We start from the raw sequence: 17,453 nt of genomic DNA, 5'->3' as shown, positions 1-17,453 counted from the left end.
ACTATACTTCATCAGTAATTAAACTTTTAAATTAAAAAATATCGGTTATATTATTAAGAAAAATAATAATTTAAAGCTTTATGTATCTTTATATCTTATTAATCCTAATTTTAACGGGTAAAATCACTAGTATATAATATTATGTATTAAATTAGGTATATATTATATATTTATATTAAATTATAGATATAATATATATTAAATAAAATTAAATCTAATCGAATGGAATCTAATTGAATCAAACGAATATAATCGAATCTATAATAAGTATTCACTTCTGTAGGCATTCCGCAAGTGTCACGCTTTAATTTTTTTCCACAGCACACTATTTGTTTCCACTTTCATTTCCGTAACTTCGTTTACAGGAGACATCATCAGTTATGTTTAAAAATTAACACGTTTCTTAAGATATCTCGAGATAGAAAAAAGGTATCGACATGCGGTTTTCGATATTCTGTTAATAATTTGGTCTAATTTTGTAATACAGGGTTAAAAGTGAATACTTGTATTTAATATTTTCCAAAGAAAACTAGATTTCTGAAAAACATAAAATAGCGCCCCCTAGCTGGCATATTACTTATTAGGCTGTTTCGTAATTATAACTCTTACATTAACGAAAAAGATATGTTTTCAACGAGACCAAGTTTGAAAAAATCGATTAAGCAGAACCGGACTTACAGCCATTTTTCATAACAAGGTTCCCACTCACCCCCACCTCTTATTTGCAAAGGTAGAGTTACACTTGTCAAATCAAATATTCGCAGAATTTTGCGATGAATACGATGATTGGATTTTCAGTGCCCTTTCATTATGTAAATTTTGTAAAATTTTGATTTTTAAGTTTTTGACACTCAATTACGCCCTCTAGCGGTGGACTTACAAATATGAAAATAATTTCCAGGCTTTTCTCGAGGTAACTTTTGTTATAAAAATTTTTTTCCCAAAGCTGTAGTATAAACGGTTCCTGAGATATGGCCGATTCTATTATAAAGCCATTCTTATTGGGACACCCGGTACAAATATTGTGTAATCATTTTAATAGTTTGAAGTTATGAAAGTATTTTTTGTTGTCTTCTATACCATATACTAAATATTTTTTAAAAGCTTAAGAACTGTAAAAAACTAAGCAATGTATTTGCCGAATTTGATGCGTCAACAAGATGTAGGCCACTCAAAATAGCGTCGTGCAGAAAAACCAAGCTTGCGAATGTGTGTATGAGTGATAAAAACTGTGCGTATAGCATTTTGCTTCTGTGCCATTAAGAAAGCTTCGTAAAACGCATTTTACTTACATATTTAAACAATTTTATGTGTGGACCTTGAGAAAGCATGTGACAATGTACCTATGAATAAATTTTAACCATCTGTAAAATAATTAGAGGAAATGTCAAAAATACAACAAAACTTATCAAATGTATATTTGTAAAGTTGTAGAAAAGTAATACTAAATCACATATTTTATATAACAGCTTCATCTTCTTACTGAATTAAATTAACTTAAATGACCAAGATCAGTCAGTAGAGAGTAAAACCTAGAATAATGAGGAATACAAGGAAAGAAAAAAACCGAGAAGACAAGTGATATCTATCTAAAAAAAAAATCGGGCATCTGTCAGGAGTAACACCTCTCTCCACTATATCTAAAATTATAAGAGCACTACTTACGAAGATTGAATTGAACAAAATACAGCAAAATGCTGCAAAATCATGGATAGCTAAATTAATGTAAGGAGCTTGTTGCTACAAGGGTACCCCCCTTTAAAATTAGCAAAATGTCATTACTCCCAGAATTAATTTTTTTTTTCATTCTTTTAGGTTTGATGTGATTAAAAAATAAGACTCTGAGCAATGATAACCTTCATCCCTCTCCCCCTATCTCTACCGCCAAAAACGTTATTTTTTCGTTTTTAATTTTTTTTAGGGATGCAATCAATTTATAAAATTCAAAAAATTCACACCCATAGTTAAGGCATTTACAAAACATGTATATTTTATTATTTTATTTTTTCGTTACTGATTTTTAGGTAAGATGCAATAAATTTAAAAAATTCAAAAAATTCACCCGCATACCTATATGTATATTTTTATAGACCGTAGGTGTAGTTTACATAAGCTCAAAATACATTTTTTTTTCTTTCGAAAAAAGCGTATTACTTTTTTAAAGATGTCTGAAGGTATATTTGTGTCTATTTTATCAAAAAGTAGAATTCTGAATATTTCAGATTTTTTAGTAAGACCTTCAAAACCCCCAAAGAAACTGGTGTTTTAGGAGTTTTAGGGGATTTTTTCCGTTTTATAGACTTCATAATAGATCAAATCAAGATTTTTTATAGGTCATAATATATTATACAGGGTGTTTCATTGGGAAAGTAACATACGTTAACTGTAGAAAGAGGACACTTAGGCGGTCTCAAAAATACCATACTTAATGGGTCTTACTCCATTAATAACAAAGATACTGAGTGTTTTATCTATTTTGCCATTTTCTTACTTGATTCATAACTTTTTAACCACACTGTATATTTATTTTATATTTGGCAAGCAAATATCACTTAAGGTGTACAATAAACTAATTTATTTACAAATGTAAAAAACCCAGGTCCGGATTAAAAAATATTGGAAAAATCTTCCAACCCAAAAACAACACCCTGTACATTAAATTTTTTTAAAATGGATTTTTCAGTTGAAAAGAAGATGAAAAACTAAATGTAGTGGTATACTTTAAATTTTCGGCAAAATGATTTTTCTGGTAAAATTTTGATTTTGAATTCTGAAATTATGTTAATTGCGAGAGCTCTAAGTAGAAAAAAATTGAAATACAGCTTACAACTTGTCAACCGCACTGTATATTTATTTTATATTTAACACGCGTATATTTTTTTAGGTGTCCAATCAATTAGTTTATTTGCAATTATAAAAATCCAGGTCCGGATTAAAAAATATTGTATAAATGTTCCGACCCCAAAAAACACCCTGTATATTAAATTTTTTAAAACGAATTTTACATATGAGGAGAGGATGAAAAACTAAATTTGGTGGTATACTTTAAATTTTCGGCAAAATGATTTTTCTGTTAAAATTTTGAATATGAATTCTGAAATTATGTGGATTGCGAAGCTCAAAGTAAGAAAAATTAAAATATGACTTAATTTTAAGTAATAGTATTGTTGAATCTAAATTGGTAAAATATTAACATTTTGACACATAACAATAATTTTTGATGGTGATAATTTTGAATAAGTAGGTTTTACTATAAATAGTTCTACTTTAGTTTTGGATATGTAGTTATTATGCTGCAAATTTTCGCTGTTTTGTTATAATTTTTAGATACTTTGTTGATTAAAGTGATGTCTTTATTGACTCTTTATTATTTATTCATTATTTAAAGATGAATATTCGCCATAAACTATTTGTCACACATAATAAAAAAACGCTGAAATGTTAACATTTTACCAATTTAGATTAAATAATGGTATTAATTAAAATTAAGTCGCATTTTAATTTTTTCTACTTAGAGCTCTCGCAATTGACATAATTTCAGAATTCAAATTCAAAATTTTATCAGAAAAATTATTTTGCCGAAAATGCCAAGTATACCACTAAATTAAGTTTTTCATCCTATTTTTAAATTCAAAATCCATTTAAAAAAATTTAATATACAGGGTGTTTTTTTGGGTCGGAATATTTTTACAATATTTTTTAATCCGGACATGGATTTTTTATAATTGTAAATAAATTAATTGATGGGACAGCTAAAAGAATATTTGCGTGTTAAATATAAAATAAATAAACAGTGCGGTTAACAAGTTGTAAGTTGTATTTACATTTTTTTCTACTTAGAGCTCTCGCAATCTCATAATTTCAGAATTCAAATTCAAAATTTGACCAGAAAAATCATTTTGCCGAAAATTCAAATATACCGCTAAATTTAGATTTTCATCCTCTTTTCAACTGAAAAATCCATTTTAAAAAAATTTAATGTACAGAGTGTTGTTCTTGGGTCGGAATATTTTTCCAATATTTTTTAATCCGGACCTGGATTTTTTGCAATTGTAAATAAATTAACTTATTGTACACCTTAAAGGATATTTGCCTGCCAAATATAAAATAAATATACAGTGTGGTTAAAAAGTTATGAATCAAATAAGAAAATGGCAAAATAGATAAAACACCCAGTATCTTTGTTAATAATGGGGTAAGACCCATTAAGTATGGTATTTTTGAGACCGCCTAAGTGTCCTCTTTCTACAGTTAACGTATGTTACTTTCCTAATGAAACACCCTGTCTAATATGAAAAAACTGAGTTCTTTAAGACATTCAAAAATGGGCGAAATATGTTCAAACCTCAAAAAAAACCCAAACGGCAAAACAGCCTCACGTTTTTGGGGAGTTTGACCGTGTTTTCTCCTTTTTTATTGTCCTAAAGGACCCAGTTACTTCAAATTTTATATAACCCAGAAAAACCTTGATTTTATCTTTTTTGTAGTCTATGCGATGCATTGGGGAAAATCCTCAAAAGCTTTCAAATATCCAGTTTTCGGGTTTTTGAAGGGGGCACGGATTACAGAAAATCTGAAATAAATAAGAAATATAGTTTTTGATAGAACACACAAAATAGAAAAAAATTGGACATGCAGCCAGCTCCAAAAGCAAGTTATACGCTTATTTTCGAAAATTTTAAGGTTACGTACACTCAACCTACGGGTTTATAAAAAATAGATATGCTTTGTAAAAGACTCAACTACGCGTGTCAATTTTTTGAAATTTTTAAATTGATTATATCCTCCCTAAAAAAATAAAAATGAAAAAATAACTAATATATAATTAAATACTTAGACAGGTTTTTTAAAACACTCGTTGTTGGTAATAGGGGGAGGGGAACCATCGTATTGGTACAACGTAAAAAAATGAAAAAATTTAATTCTGGAATGGCATTTTGTCTATCTTAACGGGGGTTCCCTTTTAAGTTCATATTTTGTTAAATATTTTACTTTCATATAGGGTGAGGCAGATAACCGGCCTATTAGAAATATCTCGAAAACTAAAGGTGACAGACTCATGAACATTGAAATGAAGGGGTTTTGAAGAGTGATCTATTTAATAAAAATATTTTAATCTATTTGCTACTTCCGGTTATACCGGAAGTTGCTTATAACTACGTTTTTTAATGTAACATCCTGTATATTTTTACACTTTTGGATTTTCCTTGATGTATTTTTTCTTAAAATATGAGGTTTTGTAATGTTATATAAGGTAGTTTAAAAGATAATTACGTTTATTTATTAATTTCATAGCAACTGTCGTTCAAATAATTTTTAATATAGTCTACTATTATTAAAAATTATTAGTATAATAGCTAAATGTTGAATTTTAATATACAAGGTTGGTCGAAACTGGGAATGAGTAGTTTCTGAGTTTCTGTATTTTAGTATTGCAATGAAATTATATTTTATGGTACTTTTTTATTTCTTAAGCATTCCCTATACCTAACTGCTTTACTTTGTGCTTGATTGTTATTCGCACCAACAATACGCAGGTATTTTGATAGCTCAACCAATATTGGTAATTTTAAGGACCAGACTAGAATAATATGTATTTTTTTCCGAAAAATTATTTGTAATTGAATATTTTCACGGCTAACCTAATAAAATTTCACGTATTTTTTGTTGCAATTAATGTTGGGCTTTAATCAAGAATAACTCACAAACTAAAGCAGTTAGGTATAGGGAATGCTTAAGAAATAAAAAAGTACCATAAAATATCATTTCATAACAATACTAAAATACAGGGTCTGCCATTAAAGAAAACTCAGAAAATACTCCGGAAAATTCCGAGTTTCGACCAACCCTGTATACTAAAACTAAAAATTTAGCTATACTAACAATTCTTAGCAATAGTGGGCTATATTAAAAATCATTTGAACATAAATAGAGTTTTTGATGTTAAACTACTACAATTCTACAGGCAGGGTCTATTTTACCACTAGGCCCATGAGGCCACTGCCTGTGGCCCGCATTTTATAGGGGCCCGAAAAGATTACTAAGAGAAAATTTTTATTGAAAAAACAAAATAAATTTTCAAAATTATTTCATTTTACAAACAGAAACTGACAAATGATAACAATAAGAGTTATATTCATAAACGATAAACCGTTCTTAAAAAAATATTTCCGATAAACATTTCATACAAAGATGAGCTTTTTCGAGAACCAAAATGAAAAATTTTTTTGATGATTATTTTTTAATGATTTTAACTTTGAATCGTACAGTAAGATATTTGATCACGTGTTTAATTCTGCCCAATCAGATTAAAATTATACTGAGAATTATCTACTGTAGAAAATTACCGATAGAATTTTTTTAAGTAGATTGTATCTGTTTAATGGCAACCAGTTTCCTAGTTTTAACAACTGTCACATTTAAGAAAATATCCATAATATACGTATTAAAAAATAATCTTACGAATATCACACGACAGTAAGAATAAATAAAAAAATAATGCTTCATTTTTACTCAAATTTTTTGTCATTGGGCAATAGCCACTCGTGTCTATTGCCAGACAACAAATTTTCGAAAAACTGTCGCATTATTTTCAATTTATTCTCACTCTCTTGTGATATTATACCCGAAAATTAAGTGTGGCAGAAACGATTTTTTTAAAAGGGCATGAAAATTTAGTTTTTTATAAACTATAATTAAACAATGTTTAATTGTTTAAATAAGTATAAATTTTATTTACTCTTTATAAAAATTTTAATTGCTGGGGCAAATATATTTCTATTAAATAATTATTACAGTGAAAACAGTTATCATTATCATTAAACTATATTTAGGGGCCCTTTATATTTAAAGATGTGTAGTGCCTCGGACCTGATTTGAAGTAAAATAGGCACTGTCTACAGGGTGGTAAATGTTGCTACGAAATTCAGAAAACAAACTTAATTATCTTTTAAACTACCCTGTATATTACAAAACCTCATACTTTAAGAAAGAAGACATCGAGAAAATCCGAAAATGTAAAAATATACAGGGTGTCCCATTAAAAAAACATAGTTATAAGCAACTTCCGATATAACCGGAAGTAGCAAATAGGTGAAAATATTTTCGTGAAATAAATCACTCTTCAAAACCCCTTTATTCCAATTTTCATTATTCTGTTGCCTTTAGTTCTCGAGATATTTGTAATTGGCCGTTTATCTGCGTTACCCTGTATAATTTAATATTCTACAAAGAAACCTAAACTTACTGGTCTATCTTCCTCCAAAGTGGGAAGCAGATCGTCGGTAGAATGGGGGCTGGGTGTGGGGGCAATTCTAATGGTAGAGTTCGTGCTAGATAGTTTCGAAAACCGACGCTCTAGCTCCCTCTCCTCTTTTTCTTTCCGCTCCCTCTCGTATCTTCTAGTACTATAGCTGCGGATAGAAGTGGCGCTATGGACCGACGCTATACTCGGCCGACGAGAGCCTGAGAAAACATCATATGAGATTTCATCTGGCATTATTGGTAAGTTGGAAGGGGTTAAGAGTAGCAAAAAAGTTAATACCAATTCATGTTACACATTATTCAACTATTTATCTACGTGTCCGATTTACTGACTTCAAAAACGCGTTGTATATTTTTTTCATCTGTTAAACGGCTAAACTGTATAATTAGTGCAGAAAAATAAGCTATTCCTGTGATTTTGACATGGCCAGGTACCTATCTGACATTTTATTTTAATTTATGGACTTTGCTAACCCAAAATTCTATGTTTCCTGCAGTAAGTTCGGTGGACTTTTTAATTATTAACAGTTTAAGGTAAAATTTCAACATTTTAAGAATTTTCGTTTACTAGTAAAAAGTAAAGCAGTTTTTACATAGTTGGGGAAAATTATTTCATAAAACATGTTTAAATCTTTAAATTGGCGATTTTTCAATGTTTATTTAAAAAATTTTTCCTTAGAAAAATGTAAAAAAAAACCTAAGAATTTTTAATTTTCGATAAATGTTAATACCATTTTAAAAATAATCCTCCAACCTTGATATTGCGTGGATAGTGCGTCCACTGATCCGCATCGTACGGATCGCATCATCGGAGATGCCGATGGGTTGCTTCGAGAGGCAACATTTGCGGTACGTGCCGATGAATCATTCGGAATGCCGATCAGTGGACGCACCCCACGTGCTCTGTTCGGAATTTCGCTTGGTCCAGTGGGAGCTAATCTACGGCTATTTGCATTTGACCATCGTCTTGTCCTCAATGAAACAAGTAAACTCAGTTTTAACTGTTATTTTATATATAGGTATATTCAGAAAAAAATATTACAGGCCATGATAAGCTGATTATGGGGATTGAAATATCATACAGTCCATCTAATTTACTTACCGTTGCACGTCATTATCTACGTTAGAGATCTAAGTTGACATTGTTGCCCAATTACAAAAAATTCTTGAATTCATTTTAAATCAAATACATCACACAATTTTTGCGGAAGTGGATTGTACAGCAAAACAAATTAATATTCAATGTAAATTAATAAAAACCTTAGAAATAGAAAACAATAATTAAGTTATAATCTTACGTTAAAGTATATAATAAAAACAGTAAATATAATGAAACAAATACTTATAGTAAAGAATATAAACAAATATGAAGTGTCATCACCGCAACTGTCAAATAAATGTTACCAATTTATGCCAAAATATCACCTTCGTTCGATTATAGTTACAGTGTATTCCGAACAAATGTGCTTCATAAAAACGCTTTATAATCCATTTATCCAAATTAAATTAAACATATTATTATTGTGAATTTCTTTAAGTTAACATTTATAGAAATCTTTAAATATTATTTCTACGCGTATATAATAAAATATGTCTAGTGGCTGTAATGCAAGTGTACTCGGCAAAGTGATTCTAAAAAGAACACACCTAGCGCCTAAATATTTCGTGTTGGTATTATGTGACGTCACGGGTTATGGCGCGGATGACGTGCAACGGTAAGTAAATTAGATGGAGTATAAATATTACTCATTTTTCATGTTTATTAGTCTTTTTCAAGATATCTTGAGTACCTAACTATGAAAATTATTCTCGTTAAAAAAACAACACATTTTTCTATCTTAAAGCAATGAACTTTTAAAAAAATATTAGTCTTGTTAATTATGTTTCTGAGAGAAGTGTAAAATTGATGCAAGACATTTCATTGTTCCTCACAAAAGATGAAAAAGCAAGCAAAGTGTGTTACAAGTACATAGTTGAAAACCACAAAAAGTATTTTACCACTGCAGTATGAAACCACTGCAGAGAACAGAGGTTTTGGTTATTGAGGTCAATAAAACTCAAAAACTTCTCAGAAAGCTGACTGAGTCAAAATCCACCAACAGGTTACCCTTTTACCTTATTTCTTTATACTAAATATCTTTATTATGTATTCTAATATATTTATTTCCAAAGTGAGATTTCCAATTTAAAAGAAGTATTCCAGAAAATAAATATTTTTGATCAATTCGGAGTAAATACAAACGTACCAAATAAAAATAATAGTTTTTTGAAAGATGTGTAACATAATTTAATATCAGGAATTACAGTAATGCTCAAAATTTAAAAAGTGGACTATTTTTTTTTGTTTCTATTACAAGCGAAGTCAATTAGTGGGACAAAGATTTTTATGTACTTACAGGTCAAAGATTTTTTCCCATCTAAAAATTTAATTACCATAACAACTCCAGTAACGTCTTATCTTGGTGTTCCTCATTTTTGCATTGATTCTTTATCTTCTCCTTAAATTAAAAAATAGGGTCCAAAGCCTTTTCATAATATCTTTATTTGTTTTGCTTTTCAAAAAGTTGTATTTATTTGTACGTCTCTACTGGTTTATTTTAACACAATATTATTTTATAGTTTTGACCGTTTAACAATTCTGTCAAATACTTCATCGAGCTACTTACTTATTCCGTGGCGTAACAACCCTTCGGGGATTTTAGCCTACTTCACAACATGCTTCCATTCCTCTTTGTCTTGAGCAATATCCATCCAATTTTCCATGCTCAAACTCTTAAGGTCTCTTGCTATGTTATTCACTACCTGTAGATGTCGTCCATGTGGTCTAGTTAGCACTTCTTCTCATACTAGCATTACTATCGTTTCGTCAGAACATCTTCTGTAGTGTCCTGCTCAGGTGTTCTGAAGAGTCTTCTAGACTTTATTTCTTTTATTATGTTAACGTCTGGATATAATTATTCGAGTTCTTTATTAGTTATTATAATTATTCTATGCTGCCCTGCTACTTCATCAAGCAAAGGCGCAAAGATCTTCCTTAGGATTTTTTTCCCAAACATGTAGTCGCTCTTCGTTTGCCTTGTTTATTTTTTATGATCCCTTATTTTATTCAGTTAAAGTTAAAATCATCAATGTTGATATTCTGTCGGATAGTATCTCTTACGCTAGGGAAATAAGGCCAAAATATACCATGTTTGGGACACTTGAGCAGCCACATTTCAAATGGACTTTTTGGGTAATATATACCTAATACATTATAAATACAAAAATGCCCGTCACAGTTCGGACGAGAATTTTAGTTATTAACAAATAAAGGTAGAAAATCGCAGTTTTTTTGTTTAAATCGCTACAGGTCAAAATAAGGTAAGTAAATATCTTGTTTATAAGATTCTTCTTTTAGTAGATGAGCAAAGGTTTAAAATGGCACTTTTTGAATTTTGATCTGATCATTTGTTGCTTCAGAAATTGCAAAATAAGACTAAAATATTGAAAATAAAAAAATTGTTGTAACTTTTGCGAAAAGGACCTTAATGCCCGGTTGCACCAACAGATCTTAGGCTTAAGTCGAGAATATCATAAGAATTAATATAATATAATTATGCTGGTCCAGATGAATTGCCTAGCGAGCTGATAAAGTTGGTCAACGAGAAAAACCTGGACATAATAGTAGAACTGTTCAACGCTATCTATACTACAGGAATCATCCCTAGAGAAATGTTGACATCAGCCTTTGTGTGTTTGCCAAAGAAGGTGAATGCAAAAGAATGCAGTGACTACCGAACCATAAGCTTAATGTCACATACCTTAAAAATTCTATTGAAAATTATCCACGCCAGAATACACTCTAAACTGGAGCTGGATATTAGTGACACTCAATATGGGTTCCGCAATGGTATGGGTACCAGAGAGGCATTATTCTCCTTCAACGTGCTGACACAGAGATGTTTGGATGTTAACCATCCTCTTTACGTCTGTTTTATAGACTACAATAAGGCGTTTGATAAAGTAAAACATGGAAATCCTAAAAAAATAAAAACCTAGATGAAAGAGATTTAAGACTAATAACACACCTCTATTACAATCAGCGAGCAATAGTAAGAATTGAAAAAGAAACATCTGAAGAAATGGAAATAAAGAGAGGAGTCAGGCCAGGCTGCATACTATCACCTCTATTATTTAACGCTTATTCTGAAGAGGTAATGCGAGAAACTCTGGAAGATGAAACAGTCGGCATAAGAGTAAATGGAGTCTTAGTTAACAACATCAGATATGCAGATGATACAGTAATAATAGCCGATAGTTTACAAGACCTGCAAAGACTCATGAGTAAAATAGTAAGGTGTAGTAGGGAGTACGGACTCTCTCTCAATATCAAAAAGACGAAGTTTATGAAAATTAGTAAAAACAACCATAATACTAACGAAACATTGATAGTAGAGGGCCAGCAGATCGAAAGAGTAAAAAAGTACACTTACCTAGGAACACTTATAACAGAAAATAATGACTACACTGCAGAAATAAAAGTCAGAATCGAAAAAGCACGTTCTAATTTTATAAAAATGAAAAAGGTCCTATGTAGCAAAGATTTAACATTAGCTCTTAAAGTACGCCTAACAAAATGTTACGTCTACAGTGTTCTATACTATGGAGTGGAATCATGGACGTTAAATGTAGAGACAATGAGACGACTTAACGTTTTTGAAATGTGGACCTATAGAAAAATTATGAGGGTTTCCTGGGTAGATAGAGTTACAAACAATGAAGTACTGAGAAGAATAGGTAAAGAAAAGGAAGTTGAACTTACAATTAAAGAAAGGAAGCTACAGTATCTCGGACATGTGATGCGGGGCGAGAAGTATGGCATCCTACGACTCATAATGCAGGGAAGGGTAGATGGCAGAAGAAGCATCGGAAGAAGACGAATTTCATGGTTGAGGAACCTGAGAGAGTGGTTTGGATGCAGCTCAAAACAACTATTTAGAGCTACTGCCTCAAAAATTAAAATAGCTATGATGATTGCCAACCTCCGTAGCGGAGATGGCACCTGAAGAAGAAGAATTATAATATATTACAATAAGAATGGCAGAATATAATAATAGATATAATTGATAATATAAGTATAGATATCTATAAGTAGAGCTTAGCTAAGCTGTAACTTAAGATCTGTTGGTGCAACCAAGCATAAGACTTTCATATTGCACGAAAAGTTTACTAAAATAGTCCATATAATAAACAAAAAACTTTAAGACGATTTGTCAATTAGTTTTAATGTTATTCTGAAGCTATTTCCTTATGGCGTTTTTATTAAATTTTAATAAAATTATTTTTTTCAATTTAATTGTGCCATATTTTCCATCTAAATAGTTAGTCAATTAGTTAGTCAAAGAGCTTTTTTTGCAATGTTATTGACAGTTATTGTTCAGAAAGTAATAAGACATAGCGATTCTGTGGAAACAAAATGAAAGAAGAATAGTTATATTTTCAACGTATTTAAAAAAACATTAAAAAGTCATTTTAATCATTCCGAAAAAATTTTACTAAAGTAGACTCATTTTTGGCTTACAAACAATTTGAATAACTTTAAAATTTAAAGTTATTAAAAGGTATTTAAAAAGCTGGTATTTTTACATGAATTTTCAAGAAAAATCTTTTTGCCTAGGTTAATTACGGTCAAAAGCCACTTTTTGTATTTAATTCACAGCTACTTTGTTTATAATAAATAAGCAACCTAACTAGCTCCATTTTGAAGATCAAGGTATATAGTTTATGTCTAAAAGTTTGAGTAAACTTTGAACTTCAACAGAGTGGTTAATAAACCTTTAAAAATTACGTCCTAACAAAATCGATTCGTGGTCGGTGGAGGGGAATTATTAAAATCCGTGAACTCAAAAACGAAATTGATTCTTCAAACATATGCTGCGATTACTATATCTCCGGAGCTTGCTGATCGATTTTAATCATATTTTTTTTTAATTTGTATATACTCGTAGTCTTGTAGAGTACGTAATGTATACATATCCCCACCTAACATTACAAAATGTTAGGGAGAATCCCCCTTATCACTCAGAGATATGAAAAATAAATTACGACCGATTTTAAGACCTACCGAATATACATATTATGTAATTTCATAAAAATTGGTCAAGCGGTCTTGGAAGATTATGGCAACTAATACTGTGACAGGAGAATTTTATAGATGTAAATATATAGAAACTAACGAGTCTCGCCTGAGTTAAGAAGAAGAAGAAGATATAGATGGCTATTAAAAAATAGGGGTTAGTGATAGAAGAGTGAAAATTAAGGGTTATATGTATTTTTGAATTCTACTTCATATAAAATTAAGGTAGACAATTTTGTCCAAAAAAATAAAAAAAATGTCAGGGGGGCAACTCCCCTTATAACTTATGGGTATGAAAAACAGGTTACAACATATTCTCGGTCTTACACGATATACGTGTAAAATTTCTTAAAAATCGGCGAAGCCGTTTTGGAGCAGTATGGTAACTAACACGGTTACAGGAGAATTTTTATGTACTTACAAGTAACTGTGAATTAAATAATAAAAGCGGCTAACTTTGACCGTAAATATCCTAGGCGAAAAGTTTTTTTCGAAAATCGTGTAAAAATACCAGCTTTTCAAGTCCCAAAGAAGATTTACTCTACAGTCAATATTAACAAAGTTCGAACTTCAGTTCAAATTGTGTATAAGCCAAAAATGACTCTACTTTAGTAAAACGTTTTCGGAATGATAAAAATGACCTGTTATTGATTTTGTTAAATACTTCGAAAACATAAGTACTCCAATTCCATGTGGTTTCCACAGAATTACTGTATCATTATTATTTTCTGAACAATAACATTGCAAAAAAATATTTTTGGGATAAACAAATTGAATACAAAATATAAACTAATTGACGAATCGTCCTGAATTTTTTTGTACATTTGTATGTACTGGTTGACTGAACTTTTCATGCAATATCAAAGTCGTAAGTTCATTTTCGCAAAATTAATAGCAAATTTTTTAGTTTCGAAATTTTAGTTTTATTTTGCAATTTTCGAAGCAACAAATGATCGGACCGAAATTTAAAAAAATGCCGTTTTAACCATTGGCTCATCTACTAAAAGAAGAATACTATAAATAAGATATTTAATTATCCTATTTTTACCTGTAGCGATTTAAAAGAAAAAACTGCCATTTTTGACCCTTATTTGTTAATAACTAAAATACTCGTCCGATCTGTGACTGGCATTTTTGTACTTATTTATAATGTAGAGCTATTCCAGGTCAAATTAACACACTTTGAATTAATTTTTTTCTTGACCCATTTAGATTTTGTTAAAATTTAAAGTACTCATAGTGGATGATTAGGTGAAGGAAAATTCAAAATTTTAGGTTTTTATCTCAAGCCGTTTCCGAAATACGGTTATGAAAAGTTTTCCAAAAAAATCCAAAACACCGCTACCATATTTTTTTTAGAACGGTTGTAGAAGCTGTCCTAATTGAGGTAGAATGCTGGGAGAGGTGTCATTTTGCAGAATTTTTAAAGCTCTTTACACTGATATATACAACATGATGTTATGATAAACAAGTTTTTCTGAAACAAAAAAAATATATTTTGATTAAGTCTTTTCCCAAAAAGTACATAATTTAAAATTTTCATAATATTCCTACAAATACATAGTACTGTTGTTAATAACATATAAAAATTTTGTCATGGGATGGTGATGGTTTCAACATAAAAAAATTAATTTTTTACATACAGTATGGTGCAAATGAAAGGAATAAATGAGTAATCTCGCAAGCTGGCGACTTTAAAAATCCCGAAATTGGTCGATTTTTATTTTTAAATTGTAATTTTTTGGCATACTAGTCACGCCATCCATCTGGGCATGATGACGTAATCGATGATTTTTTAAATGAAACTAGGGGTCGTGTGCTAGTTCATTTGAAAGGTTATTCAATTATCTATAGAGTAATAAAAACAATAATATAATTATTTATACAGGGTGGCAGAAAAAAATTTTTAATTAAATTAATTGACAAAAAAAAGAAGAATGTATGCAATTTATTTAATTTAAACTAGATTTTACTGTTGTCAAAAAACAGAAAAAATGTTTCACAAATTTCACAAATAAACATTACTTTTCGCTTAAATTCAAAGTTCAAGCCAGCTCCCGCCAACATCTGCTTTTTGAAATTTTGCACATTTAATGTAAGCGAAAAGTAATGTTTATTTGTGAAGTAAACATTTTTTTTCTGATTTCTGACGGCAGTAAAATGTATTTTAAATTAATTAAATTACATACATTCGTCTTTTTTGTCAATTAATTTGATTTAATAAAACTTTTTGCCACCCTGTATAAATAATTATGTTAATGTTTCTATTACTGAACGGAGAATTCAATAATCTTTCAAATGAGCTAGCAGACGACCTATAATCTTATTTTAAAAATCATCGATTACGTCATCACGCCCAGATGGATGACATTACTAATAAGATATATATGCCAAAAAATTACAATTTAAAAATAAAAATCGACCTGTTTCGAGATTCTTCCTTAAAGTCGCCAGCTTGCGAAATTACGAATTTATTCCTTTCATTTGCACCATACTGTATGTGTGAAATTAATTTTTTTATGTTGAACCCATCACCATCCCATAATAAAATTTGTATGTTATTAACAACAGTACTATGTATTTGTAAAAATATTATGAAAATTTTAAATTATGTACTTTTTGGAAAAAAACTTAATCAAAATATATTTTTTTGTTTGGGAAAAACTTGTTTATCGTAACATCATGTTGTATATATCAGTGTAAAGAGCTTTAAAAATGCTGCAAAATGATACCTCTCCCAGCATTCTAGCTCAATTAGGACAGCTTCTACAATCTACAACCATTCCAATGAAGCATGGTCGCGGTGTTTTGGATTTTTTTGGAAAATTTTACATAATCATATTTCGGAAACGGCTTGAGATAAAAATTTAAAATTTTGTATTTTTGTTTCTTTTATTAGCCACTATGTGTATTCCAAATTATAACCAAATCTGAAGAGGGATAGAAATTTAGGTGTGTTGAGTTGATATGGAATGACCCTGTATTAGGTATATACAGTGGAACCCGCTTATTAGAATACCTGTTAATGGAATATCCCGGTTTAAGGAATTGAAATTTGAGGTACCAAAACGTTTTTACTAAGCACATATGATCGGTTATTAGAATATCCCTGTTATAGGAATACTTTTGCTTGGCACGAAGGCTATTCCAATAAGCGGGTTCGACTGTAGTACCCAAAAAATCCATTTGCAACCTGGCTGGTCAAATCTCCCGACAAAAACCTTATTTCTCTGGAATATCTGTTTCGGTTATTGCGGGTCATTTACATAATATGTTTAGCATCTTCTATATTTCCTTCTCGAACCCGACGAAGTACCCTTTCGACTTCATTAACTGCTCCTGGTATATTGTTTGATTTAATTTATTTTGTCCATTTTTTCCTTTTAATCATAAATCTTGCATTCCTACTCATAATAAATTCCTTTCTGGTTTACGACACCAATTCTTTATAAGTAAATACATTAACACGAAAATATAATCAGAAACAAAACAAAAACATCATGCAAACATATCCATTAAAAAAATAAAACACAGAAAACAGTTCAGATTGTTATTACTCATAACCATGCATGCGGAATGTGTAATTGAGTTAAAGCGGTTTTTAATGATCTTAGTAAAAAAGTCACTGATATTACATACTACTGTGTTTTTAGTCCGGTGCAGAAGTACATATTTTCCGTGTCAAATTATCCAGTTGACATTTTTTTCGAAAACTGTCCAGAGAAGTTAGGTAAAATGGTTAAATTAGATTTAAAATTTTACAAACTATGAATGAGGCGAATCAATAAGAAATATATTTTCTAAGAATTCTGATTAGATTATTGTAAGAACATATCTAATATTTTTTATATAGAGTTATAATTCTAAGAAAGATGTGTCTAATTCTGTCCACTGCTCACTGAAAGGATTAACCAGATCCTTGATACGTGTTTTTTAATTATGCAAAATCAGAATAATACTATGTAGTAAATTTAAGTATTTCGATGCAGTCAAATTTACTTTACTGTTTTATATAATTTTCTTTTACGTACTTTCATTAATACCTCTTCTCTTTATGGTGCAGGAACATCAAAAG

The 17,453-nt window shown here is 30.1% G+C and overlaps 1 protein-coding gene across 12 annotated transcripts in view; it reads right to left on the bottom strand.

The window, feature by feature from the left end:
* The window catches only part of LOC126884845 (uncharacterized), a 127,418-nt gene that overhangs the window by 5,054 nt on the left and 104,911 nt on the right, over positions 1-17,453 (bottom strand). For 6 of the 12 annotated variants that reach the window (XM_050651129.1, XM_050651153.1, XM_050651167.1 and 3 more), the window contains 2 exons: positions 7,247-7,464; positions 1,293-1,343 (listed from right to left, as the gene is read on the bottom strand). In XM_050651129.1, the coding sequence (XP_050507086.1) occupies positions 1,293-1,343; positions 7,247-7,464 (269 nt within the window). Of the gene's footprint in view, positions 1-1,292; positions 1,365-7,246; positions 7,465-17,453 lie in introns of all 12 variants that reach the window. The other 6 variants (XM_050651147.1, XM_050651162.1, XM_050651168.1 and 3 more) reach the window with 3 other exon arrangements.

This window comes from Diabrotica virgifera, chromosome 1 (assembly GCF_917563875.1).
Source record: "Diabrotica virgifera virgifera chromosome 1, PGI_DIABVI_V3a".
NCBI classification, from domain to species: Eukaryota; Metazoa; Arthropoda; class Insecta; order Coleoptera; family Chrysomelidae; genus Diabrotica; species Diabrotica virgifera.
The sequence above is the reverse complement of the archived record's forward strand: the minus strand, read 5'-3'. Positions and strand labels throughout refer to the sequence as shown.